Consider the following 22,556-nt stretch of genomic DNA (forward strand, 5'->3'; position numbering starts at 1 on the left):
TACTTCCCTGGGCCTACGACGTATTGGAAAAATGGAAGATCTAAGTTGAACAGTCATTTTATTCTTATCATCAAGGAAATAAATGAATTTTTTTAAAAAGTTCATATTTAGCCTAAATTTATGCTAGAATACAGTTTTGATGAGATTGGTAATTTCGGGAGTAATTTCAGGTAACAGTTTACTATTAGTTATTAAAGGCCCTACATATTTTATTACATTATGCTACTCTCACTTCCAATCAATTTATTAAGCAAACAAAGACATATTAATCTGTGTCATTATGTTATCATATGACCAAAATATTTCAAAATGTATCTAAATATTTGCCTTTAGATTTAAGTTTAAATATTTCAATTTCAATTTTTATTACATGAAAAACAAATTGCAAAATAGTTATTTGGGAGTCATACATATAGAATTAAAAATTATATAAGAAAGATTGAAAAATTGATTTAAAATCATTGTATTTATCTTTTATATTTTATAATATGTCAGAGTTAAGTAAAATTGTATCAATTTTTAATTCCCTTTTGTATATTAATGATCCTAAAAATAAGAGATATGAAGTGCCTGTACCACTGGATATTCCAACTATTCCAACAACTACATATGAAAATAGACTTTATCCCTCACTCGCCGCCGACGGCCTGCCTCGCCGCTGCCCCGCAGAAATGCTTCGATTACCAGCAGTCCTTCGCCAGATCAGACCGGTGTCCAGGGCACTGGCACCTCATCTCACTCGGGCTTATGCCAAAGATGTCAAATTCGGTGCAGATGCCCGGGCCTTAATGCTTCAAGGTGTAGACCTTTTAGCCGATGCCGTAGCTGTTACTATGGGGCCAAAGGGAAGAACGGTGATTATTGAACAGAGTTGGGGAAGTCCCAAAGTAACCAAAGATGGTGTGACTGTTGCTAAGTCCATTGACTTAAAAGATAAATATAAAAATATTGGCGCCAAACTTGTTCAAGATGTTGCCAATAATACAAATGAAGAGGCTGGGGATGGTACCACTACTGCTACTATATTGGCACGATCAATTGCCAAGGAAGGCTTCGAAAAGATTAGCAAAGGTGCTAATCCAGTGGAAATCAGAAGAGGTGTGATGCTAGCTGTAGATGCAGTAATTGCTGAACTTAAAAAGCAGTCTAAACCAGTGACAACTCCTGAAGAAATTGCTCAGGTTGCTACTATTTCTGCTAATGGAGACAAAGAAATTGGCACCATCATTTCTGATGCAATGAAGAAGGTTGGAAGGAAGGGAGTCATCACAGTAAAGGATGGAAAAACGCTGAATGATGAATTAGAAATTATTGAAGGGATGAAGTTTGATCGAGGTTATATTTCTCCATATTTTATTAATACTTCAAAAGGCCAGAAATGTGAATTCCAAGATGCCTACGTTCTGCTGAGTGAAAAGAAAATTTCTAGCGTCCAGTCCATTGTACCTGCTCTTGAAATTGCCAATGCTCACCGGAAGCCCCTGGTCATAATTGCTGAAGATGTTGATGGAGAAGCGTTGAGTACACTTGTTTTAAATAGGCTAAAAGTGGGTCTTCAAGTTGTAGCAGTCAAAGCTCCAGGTTTTGGTGACAATAGGAAGAACCAGCTTAAAGACATGGCTATTGCTACTGGTGGCACTGTATTTGGAGAAGAAGGATTAACTCTGAATCTTGAGGATGTTCAGCCACATGATTTGGGAAAAGTTGGAGAGGTCATTGTGACCAAAGATGATGCCATGCTCTTGAAAGGAAAAGGTGACAAGGCTCAAATTGAAAAACGTATTCAAGAAATCATCGAGCAGTTAGATATCACAACCAGTGAATATGAAAAGGAAAAACTGAATGAACGCTTGGCAAAACTCTCCGATGGTGTGGCTGTGCTAAAAGTTGGTGGGACAAGTGATGTTGAAGTGAATGAAAAAAAAGACAGAGTTACAGATGCCCTCAATGCTACTCGAGCTGCTGTTGAAGAGGGCATTGTTCTGGGAGGGGGTTGTGCTCTGCTTTGGTGCATTCCAGCCTTGGACTCATTATCGCCCGCTAATGAAGATCAGAAAATTGGGATAGACATTATTAAAAGAACACTCAAGATTCCTGCAATGACCATTGCTAAGAATGCAGGTGTTGAAGGATCATTGATTGTTGAGAAGATTTTACAGAGTTCCTCAGAAATTGGTTATGATGCAATGGTTGGAGATTTTGTGAATATGGTGGAAAAAGGAATCATTGATCCAACAAAGGTTGTAAGAACTGCTTTACTGGATGCTGCTGGAGTAGCCTCTCTGTTAACTACAGCAGAAGTTGTAGTTACTGAAATTCCTAAAGAAGAAAAAAACCCTGGGATGGCTGGAATGGGTGGAATGGGAGGAGGGATGGGAGGTGGCATGTTCTAATTCATAGAATAGTGCTTTACCATTATTAATGAACTGTGAGAGGAAGCTCAAGGCAGGTGCTCCTCATCTATAACTTCAGAGAAGTCAGTTGAAGGAAAAACACTGAAGAAAAGGCTGGCTGATGTTTTAAGAAAATCGCTATAATCATCAGTTACTGGTTTCAGTTGACAACATATAATGGTTTACTGCTGTCATTGTCCATGCCTACAGATAATTTATTTTGTATTTTTGAATAAAAAGACATTTGTACATTCCTGATGACTGAGTGCAAGAGCCATGTACCAATGTACTGCTTTCAACTTAAATCACGAGGCATTTTTACTACTATTCTGTTAAACTCAGGATTTTAGTGCTTGCCATCACCAGATGAGAAGTTAAGAAGGAGCCTTTCTGTGGAGAGTAAGAATAATTGTGTACAAAGTAGAAAACTATCCAATTATGTGACAACCTTTGTGTAATAAAAATTGTTTAAAATTAAAAAAAAAAAAGAAAATAGACTTTATGATGTTGAAAGAAAAAAAATCCTTTGGGCATCCAGATTCAACAGCGAAGTACAGGAAGAGTTATGTAAGTGATTGAAAGAGTTTATTTCTGTGTTATTTTAATTTTAGTCTTTTATTTTTGCTTTTTGGGTCACACCCAGTGATACACAGGGGTTACTCATGCACTCAGGAACTATTTCTCCCGGTGATCAGGGGACAATATGGGATGTTGGGAATCTAACCCAGGTTGATGGTATGCAAGGCAAACGTCCTACCCGCTATGCTATTGCTCCAGCCCCTAATTTTAGTTTCACATCATGAAATCCCGTTAATTGTTGATTTCTTGAGCGGGCTCAGTAACCTCTCCATTCGTCCTATCCCTGAGATTTTAGAAGCCTCTCTCCACTCGGCATTTCCCAATGATGCACATTGGAGGCTCTTTCAGTGTCAGGGGAATGAGATCCAGCTTGTTACTGGCTTTAGCATATGAATACACGATGGGAAGCTTTCTAGGCTGTACCATGTGGACAGGAAACTCTCAGTAACTTGCCAGTTTCTCCCAGAGGGAAAAAGTAGGTTCTAAGATATTGCTTCTGGGAGCTTGCTTTTAAGTCTCTGGATGTTGGCCATTGATGGGATTACACATACCTGGGTTCCTCTGCCAGTACTTTCATGCGTGAGGCTTGTCCGAACGTGTGGAGAGGGGCCTTGAGCATGGCTGTGGCTAAGTTCCGGTGGTCTTCGGCTGTCAGGAGTTCTGCTCGGGGTGGGGAGGAAATCTGGAACCCATCCCCTCCGAGTGGCCCCGGGGAAAACAGCCAAAGGTGCGGGCAAGAGACTCTTAAATTTTAGTTTTTAAGAGGGAAAAATAAGATGATTATTTTCATAGCATTTATAAGAGACAAGTGGTAAGGATTGGTCATTTACATTTTGGATCAATTGATTTCATTGTTAATTTTAGACTAAAACTCAAGGTTAGGATATTGGCAGTTGCAAAAAGGAAACACTTGAAAGTAAGATACACACTATGCTTCACAGTTTAAAATTTAAATACTGATTGATTTTTATTCATATACAGAAACATATTACTTATTTTCTCAAAGGAAAAGGAAAATGTAGAGCTTTCAATATCTAGAGCATATATTGATTCTATATTATGTGTTATTAATGCTACCATATTTTTATTTAAAAATAATTGCAGTGTAAAGATAAACAATGGAGTGATAGCACAGCGGGTAGGGCATTTTTCTTGCATGTGACTGACCCAGGTTCTATTCCTCCACCCCTCTCAGGAAGCCCCTCAAGCTAGTGAGAGTTTCTCACCCTCACAGCAGAGCCTGGCAAGCTACCCATGGTGTATTTGATATGCCAAAAACAGTAACAAGTCTCACAATGGAAATGCTACTGTGCCCATAGTGGTGCCCACAAATCGATGAGCAATGGGATGACAGTGACAATGATAGAATTATAACAGCATACTTATATAATTATATAGTTATAACACTATTGTATATCATAGTTATTACATAATCATAACATGTTATTACATTAGTAATGTGAAATACATCCTACATATTATGAATAATCTCAAAGTGAAAAAATGTATTATAAGAATGATCTTTTTCAATTCCTGTGTCCCAGCCAGTTTTACAGACCCAGATCATCCCAGTCCTCCTCCCCGACTGCTGCCCTAGTGGGCAGCACTTGGATCCCCAGCACTGTTCCCATTTTTTCTTCCAGCCCAGGTGTGTGACCTCCCTTAGCCAGCCCCCCATCTACAGTGACACAGTAGGGGTGGCCACTATGATAGGGGGCATGGCCTCTACAGAAGTGGGCGTGGACACAGCTATTTTCCCCATACCCGGTAATCTGGTGTCACATCTCCATCTTCATTGCCTAAGTCCATGAGTAACATCCTAGCTTTCTCAAACACAGTGGGCCAATAGGCTGCTAGTCTATTCCAATTTCACCAAAATACCAATGAATACAAGCAGCTATACAAGCCCAATATAAAAGAGCACATTCTCTGAAAGCTTCACTGGAGTCCTCACATAAGGAACAGAGGAACACCTGAGAGGAAGGACATATTCTAGAAGGGGAAAATAAAAAGGGGACCACCATCGATCAAGCTCATCCAGAATCCTCACCTGCAACAAAGGGGATAGGGATTGTAAACTGGAAGGTCACTCCACCATACCACGACAACAAGATGAAGAAACAACGCAAATCCCCACCACGAGGAGAGGACGATGAAAAGAGTCCAGAAGCCTCAATAGGCATTACCCACAAATGTGAGCACTCCAATAAAGAATTCAGAGATGAAATGCTGAAGATGTTCAATTAACTCAAAGAAACGATAGAACAAGCATCCAGTAAATTAAAAGAGGACATGAAAGAAGCAATGGAAAGGACAGCTGAGAAAATACAGGAAGAAATGAGAGCAGAAATATAAAAGCTCAAAAAAGAAGTGTCGTGAACAAAGGATTCGGTAGATGAAATAAAAATCTCAGTGGGTGTCCTCAACAGTAGAATGGCTACAGCTGAAGAGAGAATCAGTGAGCTTGAAGACTTGCTGGAGGAAGCCTACAGGCAAAAACAGACAACTGGAAAAGAACTCAAAATAGCTCTAGGGCAAATCAGAGTCCTAGGGGATGATTTCAAGAGGAACAACATCAGAATCATTGGAGTACTAGAAGGATAGGGAAGCAACCCCAATGAAAAAGACACAGTTAAAGAAATCATTGCTGAAAAGTTCCCAGTGCTGGAGAATGCAGGCATCCAGATTCAAGTAGCCCAAAGGGTGCCAGCTAAAAGAAACCTGAATAAAAAAACTCCAAGACATATCATAGATGAATGATGGATGTCACAGATAGAGACACAATACTGCAAGCAGCAAGGTCAAAGAAGGAAATCACATACAAAGGAGCACCCCTTAGATTTACAGCAGACCTATCAGAGGAAACCCTCCAAGCCTGAAGGCAAATGGTGAGGTATAGTGAAAAAAAACTCAATGAAATGAATGCTTCACCAAGAATTCTTTATCCAGCTAAACTCTCACTCAAACTTGAAGTAACAATACTCTATTTTGTGGATAAAAAGCAGTTCAGGAACGTCATAGACTCAAATCCAATCCTAAAAGAAGGACTAAAGGGGCTACTGTAAGACAAGGAAAAAAAAAGCCCTACAAGCACAAGAAACCCTTACAGAAAAATGGCAAAAAAAAACCATAACAATAATCTCTCTCAATGTCATTTGGTCAAAATTCACCAATACAGAGACACAGAGTGGCAAAATGGAATCAGAGACGGAACTCAACATTCTGCTGCCTACAAGAAACACATCTGAACAGTCAGAATAAACAGACTGAAAGTTAAAGGATGGAAATCAATTCTGCAAGCAAAAAACTCCCTCAAAATAGCTGGGGTGGCTTACTAGTATCAAACAACAGAGATTTCAGGTTGAAAAAGATTAGAAGGGACAATGAAGGCTATTTTTCATTAATCAAGGGATATGTACAGCAGGAAGAAATCACTCTACTAAACCTGTACGCACCCAATGAGAGACCAGCTAAGTACTTACAATAACTGCTAACAGACCTTAAGAAGGACATTTTGAGCAACACAATAGCAGTTGGGGACTTCAACACCGCCCTATCACCTCTGGATAGATCAAGAAGATTAAAACTCAGCAAGGAAATATTGACTTTGAAGGAAGAAATAGAAGAGAGAGATCTAATAGATCTATACAGAACTTTATGCCTCCCTCCAGAAAAAAATAATACATATTCTTTTTCAGTCCACATGGAACATTTTCCAGAATAGACTATATGCTGGGCCACAAAACATACCTCAATAGAATCAGGAAGATAGACATTGTATCAACTATCTTTTCAGACTATAATGCACTGAAGGTAGAAGTTATTCATGTACAGATGCAGAAAACCAAATCAAACACCTGGAAACTAAACAACTCATTGTTCAACAATGAATGGCTCAGGAAGGAAATCAAGGAAGAAATCAAAAGATACCTTGAAACAAATGAGAATGAAGACACAAGGTACCAGAACCTATGGGACGCAGCTAAAGCCATGTTAAGGGGAAAATTTATAGCTCTGAAAGCATTCATCAGGAAGTAAGAAAGGGCCTACATAGATAACTTGACTTCACAACTCAAGATCTTAGAAAAGGACCAACAAAAGGAAACCAAACCGAGCGGAAGGAAAGAGATAATAAAACTTAAAGTAGAAATCAATGACAAAGAAACCCAAAAAACAATCCTAAAGATCAATGAAACCAAGAGCTGGTTCTTCAAGAAAATAAACAATATTGATAAACCACTAGCAAGACTCACAAAGAAAGAGAGAGAATCCTAATAAATCGAATCAGAAATGAAAAGGGGGATATCACAACAGAAACCAAAGATATTCAAAAGATCATCAGACTACTTTGAAAGTCTGTATGCTATGAAACAAGAGAACCTAGAAGAAAGGGATAAATTCCTGGATTCCTATAATCTCCCCTGGCTTAATCAAGGAGACCTGGAATACTGAATAGTCCTTTTAATATCAAGAAAATCGAAACTGTAATCAAAAGTCTTTCCAAAAACAAAATCCCAGGTCCAGATGGATTCACAAGTGAATTCTACCAAACATTTGAGACCTATTGCTAGTACTTCTCAAGCTTTTCCAGGAAATTGAAGAAAAAGAAACCCTCCCAAACAGTTTCTGTGAAGTTCGTATCTCCCAAATATCAAAAGTAAACAGACACCACAAGAAAAGAAAACTACAGTCTGATATCCCTGATGAACACGAATGAAATAAAATATTAGCAAATAGAATTCAACAACTCATTAAAAAGATCATACAACGACCAAGTGGGATTGATCCCAGAGATATAAGGATGGTTTAACATTCAGAAATCAATCAACATAATCCATCATGTCAATAAAAGCTTAATACCACTTCTGGTAATATATTCAGAGGATGCAAAAAAACACAGTAGAAGTGACATCTGTACCTATATGTTCATTGTAGCACTGTACACAATAGCCAAAATCTGGAAACAACCCAAGTGCCCTAGAACAGATGACTGGTTAAAGAAACTTGGCATATCTACACAATGGAATACTATGCAACTGTTAGGAGAGATGAAGTCATGAAGTTTGCTCATAAATAGATATATATGGAGAGTACCATGCTAAGTGAAATGGATCAGAAAGAGAGAGACAGACATAGAAGGACTGGAGTATAGAATATCATAACATGAGGCTGACATCAAAGGACAGTAGATAGACGGGCCAGGAGGATTACCCCATAGCTGGTAGCCTGCTTCATGAGCAGACGGGAGAAGGCAGATGGAATAGAGAAGGGATCACTAAGAAAATGATGGCTGGAGGAATTGGTCGGAATGGGAGATGCATGCCGAAAGTAGATAATAGACCAAACATGATGACCTCTTAGTGTCTGTGTTGCAAGCCATAATACCCAAAAGTAGAGAGAGAGTAGGGGGAATATTGTCTGCCATGGAGGCAGGGGGAAGGTGGAAAAGGGGGTGTGTACCAGGGAGATTGGTAGTGGGGAATGTGCACTGGTGGAGGATGGGTGTTTGATCATTGTTTGATTGTAACCCAATCATGAAAGTTTGTAACTATCTCACAGTGATTCAATAAAATTTTAAAAATATAAAAGCTAGAAACAATATTATCATATCAATAGATGAAGAGAAAGTATTTGACAAGATCCAGCACCATTTATGATAAAAAAAACCTCTGGCCAAAATGGGTATAGAAGGGACTTTCCTCAATATAGTCAAAGCCATCTACTACAAGCCTCTGACAAGCATCATCCTCATTGGGGAAAAACTAAGAGCCTTCCTATAAAAACTATGCACACCAAAAGGTATGTGTTTGCGGGCTCTCCAGGCGGCTCTGTCTCACTGCCTGAATTCGGTGCTCTCAAACCGCCATATGTGGGCTGGATCGGGACGGCTATTGGCCATGGACACGTGAAGAAAGAATGAGGACCAAGCTGGTTGCTGATTAGTTACCATATATTCAATCTTCTGTCTCTCATCTGTCACACTCTTTCTTCCTAGCTCCTCATTCCTTCATCCCTGCTCTCTTGATTCCCTCTCTTCCCTAGTATCTCCCCCTACTTTTCTCTCTCTACCTTGTCCTCTAGGCTACACACAGTCTGGTAGCAAAATCAGCATAAGAAAGCCCTTCCTGAGGGCCACTGGGTTCAAAGGAAACACCACCTAGGGGCATTCCAAAGCCCTTCCTGACTGCCATCAGGAAAAATACCTCTTACAGTGTTTTTCTCCTTTCCATAAGCCAAACACTCATTGACATCTTAATACTAATTATTTTTGTATGGACACAGTAAGAGATACATTGAGGCTTGTAGGGCAGCTCTGCTGGGAACATCTTGCCACAGACTCGGACTACAGCGCTCAGGCCAGATTAATCATTCCTAACCCTAGCAGAGTCTGAATGTAGTTATTACTTTTTGGATCATGACAGCATCTGTCCATAACTACGATCTTAAATTATAGTTAAGCATTAGGCACTTTGACCAGGCCCATTTCGATGCCAGGGTAGCACACAACTCATCGCTTGCCCTGGGTCCGTTCCATCCCATGTCCGGACCCTGCTTTTGGGGGTGCTAGCAAGTAAGGACTGCTGAGGCTTAGGTTGAGAGAATAGATGCCCAGGAGGAAAATATCATGCAGAGTCAAATGACTCCCAGGTTACAAAAGCATAGCATTTGCTACAGTCTACCTGTGTCCATACAAAAGGACATGGCTCTGAATAAACTATGCAAAGGACTCAAGGAGAAGAGAAAAACAATATTTACAAGTCAACAGAACACAAAGAAAGAAATTACAAATAAACACAGAGTAGTGGGAGCACTGTGAAAGGAACTACCCAAATAAGCCTAAGCTACCTAAGGCTATGTTATCCTACACCTTCCATACAAGATGAGATATGAGACAAGGATGCACACTCTCTCCACTTCTGTTCAATATAGTTCTGGAATTACTTGTCATAGCGATTAGACAAAAAAAAAAGATATTAAGGGCATTCAGGTAGGAAAGGAAGAAATCAAGCTCTCACTATTTGCAGATGATATGATACTATATTTATTTTTATTTTTTTATTTTATTTTTTATCAATCAACATATATGATTTATTTATTTATTATTTTTTTAATTTTAATTTTTTTATTGAGTCACCATGTGGAAAGTTACAAAGTTTTCAGGTTTAAATCTCAGTTATACAATGCTCGAATACCCATCCCTTCACCAGTGCACATATTCCACCACCAAGAATCCCAGTATAGATCCACCCCGCACCCCCACACCCTTAACCCCCCACGCCCCTAGCCCCCCACCCTTAGCCCCCCCGCCTGTGTAACTAATAAATTTCACTTTACATTCACTTTGATTGCATTCAATATTTCAACAAAACTCACTATTATTGTTTGGAGAGTCTCTCACCTAAAGTCAGACCTGCTGAAAAGGAAGCATTAGATAATTTGTTTTTCATTGCTGAGGATGAAGAGGTATGAGGTCGAGTGACCACACTTAGCGGCCTCTCAGTTTTGGGTTTCTGTATTTTAGTATTTTAGTAACTAAATCCAGAGAGATATCTGCCAGAAGTTGCATCATTGCCAACTTGTACTTTTCAGTTACATTATATTCCAGATATGAGTGCAATTTTTCTATGTCTGTCTCTTTCTTTCTGACTCATTTCACTCAACATGATACTTTCCATGTTGATCCATTTATATGCAAATTTCATGACTTCATGTTTTCTGACGGCTACATAGTATTGCATTGTGTAGATGTACCAGAGTTTCTTTAACCAGTCATCTGTTTTGGGGCACTTTGTTTTTTTCCAGATTCTGGCTATTGTAAATAGTGCTGCAATGAACATAGAAATACATATGCCGTCTCTACTATACCTTTTTGCGTCTCCGGGATATATTCCCAGGAGTGGTATTGCTGGGTCAAATGGAAGTTCAATTTCTAATTTTTTGAGAATCGTCCATATTGGGAATCGTCCAATATGGACGATTTCCAAAAGGGCTGAACCAGTCGGCATTCCCACCAGCAGTGAAGAAGAGTCCCTTTCTCCCCACATTCACGCCAACACCGGTTGCTTTTGTTTTTTGGGATGTGGGCGAGTCTCTGTGGTGTGAGATGATATCTCATGGTTGTTTTGATCTGCATTTCCCTGATGATTAGTGATGTGGAACATTTTCTCATGTGCCTCTGAGCCACTCGGATTTCTTCTTTCGGAAAGTTTCTGTTCATTTCATCACCCCATTTTTTGATAGGGTTGGCAGTTTTATTCTTGTGGAGTTCAAGAAGTGCATTGTATATCCTTGATATCAAGCCTTTATCGGATAAGTACTGAGTAAATATCCTTTCCCATTCTGTAGATTGTCTTTGTACTTTGGTCACTGTTTCTCTTGAGGTGCAGAAGCTTCTTAGTTTGAGATATTCCAATTTATCTATCTCTGTTTTGACCTGCTTAGCCAGTGGCGTGTCAGCTTTGAAGATAACTTTGGCTTCAATGTTGTGGAGGTTTTTGCCGACCTTGTCTTCAATGTACCTTATGGTTTGTGGTCTGATGTTGAGGTCTTTAATCAATTTTGATCTGACTTTCGTACATGGTGACGGTGGAGGTCTAAGCCCATTATTTTGCATGTAGCTGTCCAGTTTTGCCAACACAATTTGTTAAACATGCTTTCCTTGCTCCACTTCACATTTCTTGCTCCCTTATCAAATATTAGATGGTCATATACTTGGGGGGATGTGTCAGAGTATTCAACCCTGTTCCATTGGTCTGCTGCTCTGCCTTTGTTCCAGTACCAAGAGTACCAAGCTGTTTTAATGACTACCGCTTTGTAGTAGAGTTGGAAGTTGAGGAGGTTGATTCCTCCCATTTGCTTTTTCCCAAGAATTGCTTTAGCTATTCGTGGGGGCTTATTGTTCCATATGAACTTCAGGAGCACCTGCTCCATTTCTTTGAAGAATGACAAGGGTATCCCTATAGGGATCGCGTTGAATTTGTACAATGCTTTGGGGAGAATTGCCATTTTGACAATATTAATTCTTCCAATCCATGAGCAGTGGATAGTTTTCCATTTCCTCGTGTCTTCTTTTATTTCCTGAAGTATCGTTTTGTAGTTTTCATTATACAAGTCCAGTCCTTTACCTCCTTAGTTAAACTGATTTCGAGGTATTTGATTTTTTGAGGCACAATTGTGAATGGGATTGCTTTTATCATGTTGCTTTCTTCTCTCTCACTATTTGCATATAAGAAAGCCATGGACTTTTGGGTATTGATTTTATAGCCTGCAACTTTACTATATGAGTCTATTGTTTCTAGGAGTTTCTTGGCAGAGGTTTTAGGGTTTTCTAAGTATAGCATCATATCATCAGTGAATAGTGAGAGCTTGATTTCTTCCTTTCCTAACTGAATGCCCTTAATATCTTTTTCTTGCCTAATCGCAATTGCAAGAACTTCCAGTACTATATTGAACAGAAGAGGAGAGTGTGGGCATCCTTGTCTTGTCCCTGATTTCAGTGGGAAGGGTTTTAGTTTTTCCCCATTGAGGATGATACTTGCCATAGGCTTGTGGTAGATGGCTTTGAATATTGAGGAAGGTCCCTTCTATACCCAATTTGGCGACCGTTTTCATCATAAACAGGTGCTGGATCTTGTCAAATGCTTTCTCTGCATCTATTGATATGATTATATGATTTTTATCTTTTCTTTTGTTGATATGATGGATTATGTTGATTGATTTCCGAATGTTAAACCATCCTTGCATTCCCGGGATGAATCCCAATTGGTCGTGGTGTATGATATTTTTTGATGAGTTGTTGAATTCTGTTTGCTAATATCTTGTTGAGAATCTTCGCATCTGTGTTCATCAGGGATATTGGCCTGTAGTTTTCTTTTTTTGTGGTGTCTTTGTTTGCTTTAGGTATTAGGGAGATATGAGCCTCATAGAATCTGTTTGGGAGGGTTTCTGTTTCTTCAGTTTCCTGGAAAATCTTGAGAAGAACTGGCAATAGGTCCTCTTTAAATGTTTGGAAGAAGTCACTAGTGAATCAGTCTGGACCTGGGCTTTTTTGGGGGGAAGACTTTTGATTACCATTTCAATTTCCTTGTTGTTAATAGGACTATTCAGGAACTCCAGGTCTTCTTGGTTCAGCCTTGGGAGATTATAGAAATCCAGGACTTTATCCATTTTTCTAGGTTCTCTTGTTTTGTGGCATACAGATTTTCAAAGTAGTCTCTGATAATCTTTTGAATTTCATTGGTTTCTTTTGCAATGTCCACCTTTTCATTTCTGATTCGACTTATAAGTGTTCTCTCTCTCTCTTTCTTTGTGAGTTTTTATAGTGGTTTATCAATCTTATTTATTTTCTCAAGGAACCAGCTCTTGATTTAATTGATCTTTCGAATTGTCTTTTGGGTTTCCATGTCGTTAATTTCTGCTCTAAGTTTTATTATCTCTTTCCTTCTGCCTGGTTTGGGCTCTTTTTGTTAGTCCTTTTCTATGTTCTTGAGCTGTGAAGTCAAGTTATTTATGCGGGCCCTTTCTTCCTTCCTGAGATACGCTTGCAAGTCTATAAATTTTCCCCTTAAAATGGCTTTAGTTGCATCCCACAGGTTCTGGTAGCTCATGTCTTCATTCTGATTTGTTTCCAGGTACCTTTTGATTTCCTGCTTGATTTCTTTCCTTACCCACTCATTGTTCAACATCGAGGTGTTTAATTTCCAGGTGTTTGATTTGGTTTTCTGAATCTGTCCATGATTAAATTTTATCTTCAGTGCATCATGGTCTGAAAAGATAGCTGGTACAATGTCTATCTTGTTGATTCTGTTGAGGTATGCTGTGTGGCCCAGTGCATGGTCTATTCTGGAAAATGTTCTATGTGCACTGGAAAAGAATGTGTATTCCTTTTCATGGGGATATGAAGCCCTGTATATATCTATTAGCCCTCTCTCTTTTATTTCTTCCTTCAAAGCCAGTATTTCCTTGGTGAGTTTTAATCTTCTTGATCTGTCCAGAGGAGGCAGGGCGGTGTTGAAGTCTCCAACTACTATTGTGTTGCTCACAATGTCCTTTTTAAGGTCTCTTAGCAGCTGTTGGAGGTATTTAGCTGGTCCCTCATTGGGTGCATAGATGTTTAGGAGAGTAATTTCTTCTTGATGTACATATCCCGTGATTAATAAAAAGTGGCCTTCACTATCCCTTCTAATTTTTTCAACCTGAAGTCTATGTTGTCCGATACTAGTAAAGCCACCCCAGCTTTCTTGAGGGAGTTGTTTGCTTGCAGGATTGTTTTCCATCCTTTGACTTGAGTCTGTGTTTGTTTTGGCTATTCAGATGTGTTTCTTGCAGGCAGAAGAATGTTGAGTTGAGTCTCTGAATCCATTTTGCCAGCCTGTGTCTCTTATATGGTGAATTGAGACCATTGTCATTAAGGGAGATTATTGTTATGGGATTTTGTGCCATCTTTGTGTAACGGTTTGTTGTGCTTGTAGGGGTTCTTCTTGTCTTACAAAAGCCCCCTTAGTGCTTCTTTTAGGTTTGGTTTTGAGTCTATGAAGTTCCTGAGCTATTGTTTCTCCGTGAAATAGTGTATCGTTCCTTCAAGTTTTACTGAGAGTTTAGCCGGATAAAGTATTCTTGGAGAGGCATACATTTCATTAAGTTTTTTCACTATATCCCACCATTGTCTTCAGGCTTGGAAGGTTTCTTCTGATAGGTCTGCTGTGAATCTAATGGGTGCTCCTTGGTATATGATTTCTTTCTTTGATCTTGCTGCTTGCAGTATTGTGTCTCTATCCACGGCATCCATCATTCTGACTATGATATGCCTTGGGGATTTTTTATTTGGGTCCCTTTTAGCTGGCACCCTTCAGACTCCTTGGATCTGGATGCCTGCATTGTCTAGCTCTGGGAATTTCTTAGCAATGTTGTCTTTGACTGTGTTTTTTTCATTGGGATTGGTTTCCTGTGGTTCTGGCACTCCAACGATTCTTATGTTGCTTCTCTTGTGGTCATCCCCTAGGACTCTAATTCGCTCTAGAGCCATTTTGAGATCTTTTGCCATTATTTGCTGTTGCCTATATGCTTTCTGCAAGTCATCTTCAAACTCACTGATTCTGTCTTCGGCTGTAGCCATTCTATTATTGAGGGCTCCTACTGAGTTTTTCATTTCATCTACCGATTCTTTTAATTGTGTAACTTCTGTTCGTAGCTTTGAGATTTCTGCTCTCATTTCTTCCTGGATTATCTTAGTGGCCCATTCCAACGCTGCATCCATATCCTCCCTTAATTTATTGGATATTCGTTCCATAGTTGCTTTGAGTTTGTGAACCATCTTGACGATTTCCTCTCTGAATTCTTTATCTGAGAGGAGATTATATTTCTCAGAAGTCCCTGTTGGGATTTCTGAGATCGTCTCTCCCATTTCTCCTGTTGGTGGGGATTTTCTCTGTTTCTTCATGTTGTTATGGGCTTTAATGTCAGGCGCACTACCTTAGATTATGAGGGATCTCAATTGAAGATGTGGGGCTATGATGTCTTTAAAATGGCCTTTTGTTGCGCTTGATGTGTTCACTGAAGAGTTTTTGAAATTAGGATGGGATAGGCTATTTAACTATTAGCATATAGTGACTAAAATGACCAGATATCTTAAAAGGAATAGGTTATACTGACTGTACCCAGGCACAATGCATGGAATGAAAGAAATAACTGCAGCCGCCACTCCAGAAATAGGCCTCGCCCCCTGATGACAGGACACGCCCCTAATCTGCAGGATTTGGGCGGGGTTCAGACAGGGTGCGGCGCGAGATGGCTGAGAGCTGCCAGCTGGGGCTGGGGGCTTCCGAGCGGACCCCCAACCGCTGGCAGGGGACGAGGGGAGAGTTTCTCCATGTGGGGAGGGGTCTCCAAGGGGAAATGCCAAATACCTGCAAGACAGTGGGAGGGGGGGGGTCAGGCACCAATGGGTTACATTTTCATACTTAAATTAGTGGTAGTATTTATTAATGTTACATTGTTATTGGAGAGATACTATTTTGCTTGTTTGTTTGTTGGTCTTGGACTACTCTTAGCAGTACTCACGGCTTAAACCTGGCTCTGAGCTTAGGGATCACTCTTGGAGGGATTGGACTAACAAATGGGTTACTGGTTCTCAAACCAAGCTCTAACACATTCAAGGCAAGCTCCTTACCAACTGAACTACTGCTCCTGCCCCAATAGATACAATTTTAATTGTAGTGATTACTAACTTTAGGGTACAGTTTAGATTTTAATGGAACATACACTGTACAGTGGAAGCTAAAAGATCCAAGAATAAATGAAACATCATTTCTAACAAAATAAAATATAACAACAAAAAATTATGTGGTTAAATAAATGAATAGTTTTGAGATTTGGGGAACATTTTCATTCTGCAATTAAATTTTCAGTAATTACATCTTCTGTTTCTTTCTCACAAGTTTTTATTATTATTATTATTATTATTATCTTAATTGAATCACCATAAAACACAAAGATTTTGTTATAGAGTTACTGTCATATAATGTTCCAACACCCATCCTTCCAGCAGTGTACATCCCACTACCAACATCCCCTTGTATCCCTCCTGCACCTCCCCTCCTCTATGTCAGGTACTTTTCTTCTTCCTCCCTCCCTCCCCCTCTCTCTTCCTCTCTCTCTCTTTCTCTCTCTCTCCCTCTCTATCTCTCTCTCTTTCTATCTCTTCCCCCCATTTTGGGCATTTTGATTTTGCAGTAAAGATATGAGAGGTCATCATGTTTGATCCTTTACCCACTTTCAGCATACATCTCCCATCCAGAGTAATTCCTTCAAACCATCATAGTCATAATGGCCCCTTCTCTATGCCAACTGCCCTCTCACCCATCTCTTGATGCAGGTTTCCAACCATGGACCATTCATCCTGGCCCTTGTTTCTACTGTCCTTGGACATAGCTCTCCTACTATGTTTGTTTTTGTTTTTGATTTTTTAATATATATCCTATAAACGAGTGCAGTCATTCTATGTCTGTTCCTCTCCTTCTGAACTTATTTCACTTAACATGATACTCTCCAGCAGTATCTATATAATGATATCTATAAAATTGCATAGAAATATATATACAGTATTATGTTTAGTGAAAAGACAACAACTTCTGGGAATATACCCCCAGGCCAAAAAAAGACACAGCAGAAATGACATCTGTACTTGTATGTTCATTGCAGCACTGTTCACAATAGCCAGAATCTGGACACAACCCAAGTGCCTGAGAAGAGAAGACTGGTAAAAGACACCATAGTACATCGACACAGTGGAATACTATACAGCCATTAGAGTTTTATTTTTTGAACTTCTACATTATACTTTTGAGACAGTAAATATGGTGAAGGAAACATTTTAAATTAAGAATGATAGCAATAGTAGTTTCATTGTTACGTATTAACCAGCACTTCAAAAAATATTAAATATACTATTTTCAAAGGAAGACTATTGTAGCTTCAAATATATTGATGTGGTAAACAATAACACAGAAGTTTATAATATGCTGTGTATTAATGTCTCAGCTAAGTATTTCCCTTTTTTAAAGGGAATCTTGAGTCTTCTTGACTTAGAACTACAAATATTATTTTTTAATGTTCATAGAGAACCTTTATTCATTTAGGCAAATCAAACAAATCAATGTATACAACTGTCCGTCAGTATTAAAGGATAAATACACTACTGTAAATTCACTAATTTTCTGAAATTGAAAAACTATACAGGAATATGGTGACATAACGCTATAAACAATGAGATCGGTGAATGTCTGGATTATCAGTAGAAGTCTGACTTAAAAGGCTGCAAAACGTATGATTCTATTTTGTGAAGGTTAAAAATAAACAAAACTAATGGATAGTGAGAGCAGTTAGAAAATCACTGTGTCAGGAGAGGCATGGTAGATTTTGATTAGGAAGGGGCCCCAAAGAAGCCTTTGTATATTGAAAATGTTCTAATATATTGAGCTGTTTTGTGGTTATAAGGATGCATACATATACACATAATCCATATAGATGGAATATAAGAAGTAGGACCTTACTGTGAAACTTCAATGAGAATTAAATGAAAAATAATTAGAAGAAACACTTTTGTGCTTGCTTCGGCAGCACATATACTAAAATTGGAACGATACAGAGAAGATTAGCATGGCCCCTGCGCAAGGATGACACGCAAATTCGTGAAGCGTTCCATATTTTTGACTATCTACAGAATGGGAAAGGATATTTACACAATACCCATCAGATAAGGGGTTGATATCAATGGTATATAGAGCACTGGTTGAACTCTACAAGAAGAAAACATCCAACCCCATCAAAAAATGGGGCGAAGAAATGAACAGAGACTTTACCAAGGAAGAGATATGATGGCTAAAAGGCACATGAAAAAGTGCTCTACATCACTAATCATCAGAGAGATGCAGATCAAAACAACCACGAGATACCACCTCACACCACAGAGGCTAGCACACATCCAAAAGAACAAAAGCAACCACTGTTGGAGAGGATGTGGGGAGAAAGGGACCCTTCTACACTGCTGGTGGGAATGCCAACTGGTTCAGTCCTTTTGGAAAACAATATGGACGATTCTCAAAACATTAGAAATCGAGCTCCCATTTGACTCAGCAATACCACTGCTGGGAATATATCCCAGAGAAGCCAAAAAGTATAGTCGAAATGACATCTGCACTTATATGTTCATCGCAGCACTGTTTACAATAGCCAGAATCTGGAAAAAACCCGAGTGCCCTAGAAGAGATGACTGGTTGAAGAAACTCTGGTAAATCTATACAATGGAATACTATGCAGCTGTTAGAAAAAATGAGGTCATGACGTTTGCATATAAGTGGATCGGTATGTTAAGTATCATGCTAAGTGAAATGAGTCAGAAAGAGAGAGACAGACATAGAAAGATTGCACTCATCTGTGGAATATAGAATAATAGACTATAAGACTAACACCCAAGAATAGTAGAAATAAGTAACAGGAGGTTGTCTCCATGGCTTGGAGGCTGGTCTCTCATTCTGGGCAACTCAGAGAAGGGAACACCAAGTAAAATGTGGTCAGAGGCCATGTGGGGGAAGGGTGATGCATGCCGAATATAGACTAGAGACTGAACACAATGGCCACTCAACACCTTTATTGCAAACCACAACACCTAATCAGAGAGAGAGAACAAAAGGGAATACCCTGCCATAGTGGCAGGGTGGGGTGGGGGGAGACGGGACTGGGAGGGTGGGAGGGATGTTGGGTTTACTGGTGGTGGAGAATGCGCACTGGTGAAGGGATGGGTTATTGAACTTTGTATGGGGGAAACATGAGCACAAAAATGTATATATCTGTAACTGTACCCTCATGTTGATTCACTAATTAAAAATAAACTATTAATAAAAGAAGAAACACTTTCAATAACCCCAATTATAAGTTAGATACTCGAGTATGTGCTTATAACAAACATCAATAACAAGAAAATTGCAGCCATTTATTCAATCTCAGACATTTTATTTTTTTTTATGTCACACAAAAATCATAGTGATCCGAAGAGACAGATGGGCAGTACTGCTTTACAAATGAGAAGCAGTTGTATCAGAATTTAGTCACTTTCTGTGGTCTGTTAAGTGTGATTTCAAAAGCAGTTTTGGCAAACCCTAAATACTTGCGTGTAAATTTCAAGTTTCTTAGAGACTGAACACACATGACTCTGACTCAGTAGAGTATCTATAACGCCTTGCAGAGGGTTTTGCATATATTACTACCTCATATATAAAATTGGGTAGAAAGTAGTTAAGTGAATGAATGGCATGTTCTTTCTCTTCTACTATGTTCTTTCTTTTCTACTTTATGCTTTTTTTTTACTTTTTATTTTATTTTTTAATTTTTTTTATTTAATTGAGTTACCGTAAGAACAATTACAAGGCTTTTAGGATCGAGTCTCAGTCATACTATGCTCAAACACCCATCCCTTCACCAGTGCACATGTTCCACCACCAATAACCCCAGCATACCGCCCCCATTCCCTCTCTGCCTGTGTGGCAGATGCTTACCACTTTACTCTTTCCTTACTTTGATTACATTCAATTTTCGACAGGAAACTCACTATCATTATTTGGTATTTTACTCCCAAGAGTCAGACCTGTGGGAATGACATCATTAGATTGCATGTGTTCTATTGCTGGTAACAAAGAGCATATGATGTTGCACGGTCGCGAAGCAGCCGCCCAGATTTGGAATTCTGGTATTAAGTCCAGAGGTATTTCTGCCAGCAGCCGCTGCATTCCGAGATTGGTTTCTGTGGCACTAGGATCATGGTTGTTCAGGAGCGGAGGAGCTGTCCATGGGCAACTGCTCGGGGTTTCATTTGGGCAGGAGGAAGGGCCGGTTCTGCCTCCCCCATCGCAAGACTCCCCATGCATCCCCTCCCATCACTGCGAACTCCTACCTCTCTGTCCAGCTGATTCTGAATGGTGGCGGTCGCCATGCTGTCGCAGGGGGGAAAGGCCGAGAGACAGAGACCCTTCCCCTCCTGGGGCTACACGGGGCCATAGCTTAGTTCAGAGTCCAGGAGTATATCTGCCAGCAGCCAATGCATTCTGAGATTGGTTTCTGTGCCTCTGGGATAATGGACGCTCAGGGGTGGCGGAGCCATTCCTGAATATATTTTTTGTGTATCAGGAAAGGTCTTGCGGCTGCATAAGTGGCCATGCAGTTTGGAGATATCCAGTCCCGAATACAAGACCCGTGTTAGTAGAAGCTCAGTGTCACTGGGGCTCCATCTGGAGAATGAATGCTGGCTGTACCTTCCCTGTCTGGCACCCTGGTGTTGTTGGCCCAGTCTGGGGTCTGAAGCGTTCTCCGGCCTGCGGTGCTGCCAGAATGGCCCAGATTCTTTTTTTTAAATTTATTTTTAATTAGTGAATCACCGTGAGAGTACAGTTACAGATTTACTCATCTTTGTGCTCTTGTTTCCCTCATAAAAAGTTTGAGAACCCATCCCTTCACCAGTGCCCATTCTCCACCACCAGTAAACCCAGCATCCCTCCCAACCTCCCCAATCCCATCTCCCCCAACCCCGCCACGCCACTGTGGCAGGGTATTCCCTTTTGTTCTCTCTCTCTAATTAGGTGCTGTGGTTCACAATAAAGGTGTTGAGTGGCCATTGTGTTCAGTCTCTAGTCTATATTCAGCATGCATCACCTTTCCCCCACATGGCCTCTGACCACATTTTACTTGGTGTTCCCTTCTCTGAGTTGCCCTATCCCCAGAATGTGAGGCCAGCCTCCAAGCCATGGAGTCAGCCTCCTGGTACTTATTTCTACTATTCTTGGGTGTTAGTCTCCTACTCTGTTATTCTATATTCCACAGATGAGTGCAATCTTTCTATATCTGTTTCTCTCTTTCTGACTCATTTCACTTAGCATGATACTTTCCATGCTGATCGACTTATATTCAAAATTCATGACCTCATTTTTCTAACAGCTGCATAGCATTTCATTGTATAGATTTACCAGAGTTTCTTCAACCAGTCATCTGTTCTAGGGCACTAGGGTTTTTTCCAGATTCTGGCTATTGTAAACAGTGCTGCAATGAACATATAAGTACAGATGTCATTTGGACTATACTTTTTTGCTTCTCTGGGATATATTCCCAGCTGTGGTATTGCTGAGTCAAATGGGAGCTCGATTTCTAATGTTTTAAGAATAGTCCATATTGTTTTCCAAAGGGATGAACTAGTTGGCATTCCCACCAGCAGTGTAGAAGGGTCCCTTTCTCCCCACATCCTCTCCAACAGTGGTTGCTTTTGTTCTTTTGGATGTGTGCTAATCACTGTGGTGTAAGGTAGTATCTCATGGTTCTTTTGATCTGCATCTCCCTGATGATTAGTGATGCAGAGCACTTTTTCATGTGCCTTTTGGCCATTCGTATCTCTTCCTTGGGAAAGTTTCTGTTCATTTCTTCGCCCCATTTTTGATGGGGTTGGATGTTTTCTTCTTGTAGAGTTCAACCAGTGCTTTATATACCCTTGATATCAACCCCTTATCTGATGGGTATTGTGTAAATATCCTTTCCCATTCTGTAGATAGTCTTTGTATTCTGGTCACTGTGTCTTTTGCAGTGCAGAAGCTTTTTAGTTTAACGTAGTCCCATTTGTTGATCTCTGTTTCTACTAGATTGTTTAGTTCTGTGTCATCTTTGAAGATACCTTTATCTTCAATATCGTGGAGGGTTTTGCCGACCTTGTCATCAATGTACCTTATGGTTTGTGGTCTGATGTTGAGGTCTTTAATCTATTTTGATCTGACTTTTGTGCACGGTGTCAGGTCAAGGTCTAAGCCCATGCTTTTGCATGTGGTTGTCCAGTTGTGCCAGCACCATTTGTTAAAGAGGCTTTCCTTGCTCCACTTCACATCTCTTGCTCCCTTTTCAAAGATTAGATGATCATACAATTGGGGTTGTGTGTAGGGATATTCCACCCTGTTCCATTGGTCTGCGGGTCTGCCTTTGTTCCAGTACCATGCTGTTTTAATTGCTACCGCTTTATAGTAAAGTTTGCGGTTGGGGAGGGGGATGCCTCCCATC

At 39.9% G+C, this 22,556-nt stretch overlaps 2 protein-coding genes and 1 non-coding gene across 3 annotated transcripts in view; all 3 read left to right on the plus strand.

Moving 5' to 3' along the window:
- The window catches only part of SI (sucrase-isomaltase), a 74,529-nt gene extending 71,565 nt beyond the window's left edge, over positions 1–2,964 (plus strand). Inside the window, 2 exon segments of the mRNA XM_055127725.1 lie at positions 541–638; positions 2,908–2,964. Of these exon segments, the coding sequence (XP_054983700.1) occupies positions 541–638; positions 2,908–2,964 (155 nt within the window).
- Positions 626–2,651, plus strand: LOC129402205 (60 kDa heat shock protein, mitochondrial-like). The gene has a single exon (XM_055127728.1). It carries the CDS (start codon positions 672–674, stop codon positions 2,391–2,393), a length of 1,722 nt encoding a protein of 573 aa, XP_054983703.1. The 5' UTR covers positions 626–671; the 3' UTR covers positions 2,394–2,651.
- Positions 2,965–18,073: 15,109 nt separating the features above from the next.
- LOC129402765 (U6 spliceosomal RNA) lies at positions 18,074–18,180 on the plus strand. The gene has a single exon (XR_008628809.1). It is a non-coding gene; the product is annotated as a U6 spliceosomal RNA (small nuclear RNA).
- The last annotated feature ends 4,376 nt before the right edge of the window (positions 18,181–22,556 follow it).

Source organism: Sorex araneus, chromosome 2 (assembly GCF_027595985.1).
Source record: "Sorex araneus isolate mSorAra2 chromosome 2, mSorAra2.pri, whole genome shotgun sequence".
Lineage (NCBI taxonomy): Eukaryota > Metazoa > Chordata > Mammalia > Eulipotyphla > Soricidae > Sorex > Sorex araneus.

What these genes read in the sequence shown, in the direction of transcription:
- LOC129402205 (XM_055127728.1), top strand. Translation starts at nt 672, where the DNA reads ATGCTTCGATTACCAGCAGTCCTTCGCCAGATCAGACCGGTGTCCAGG.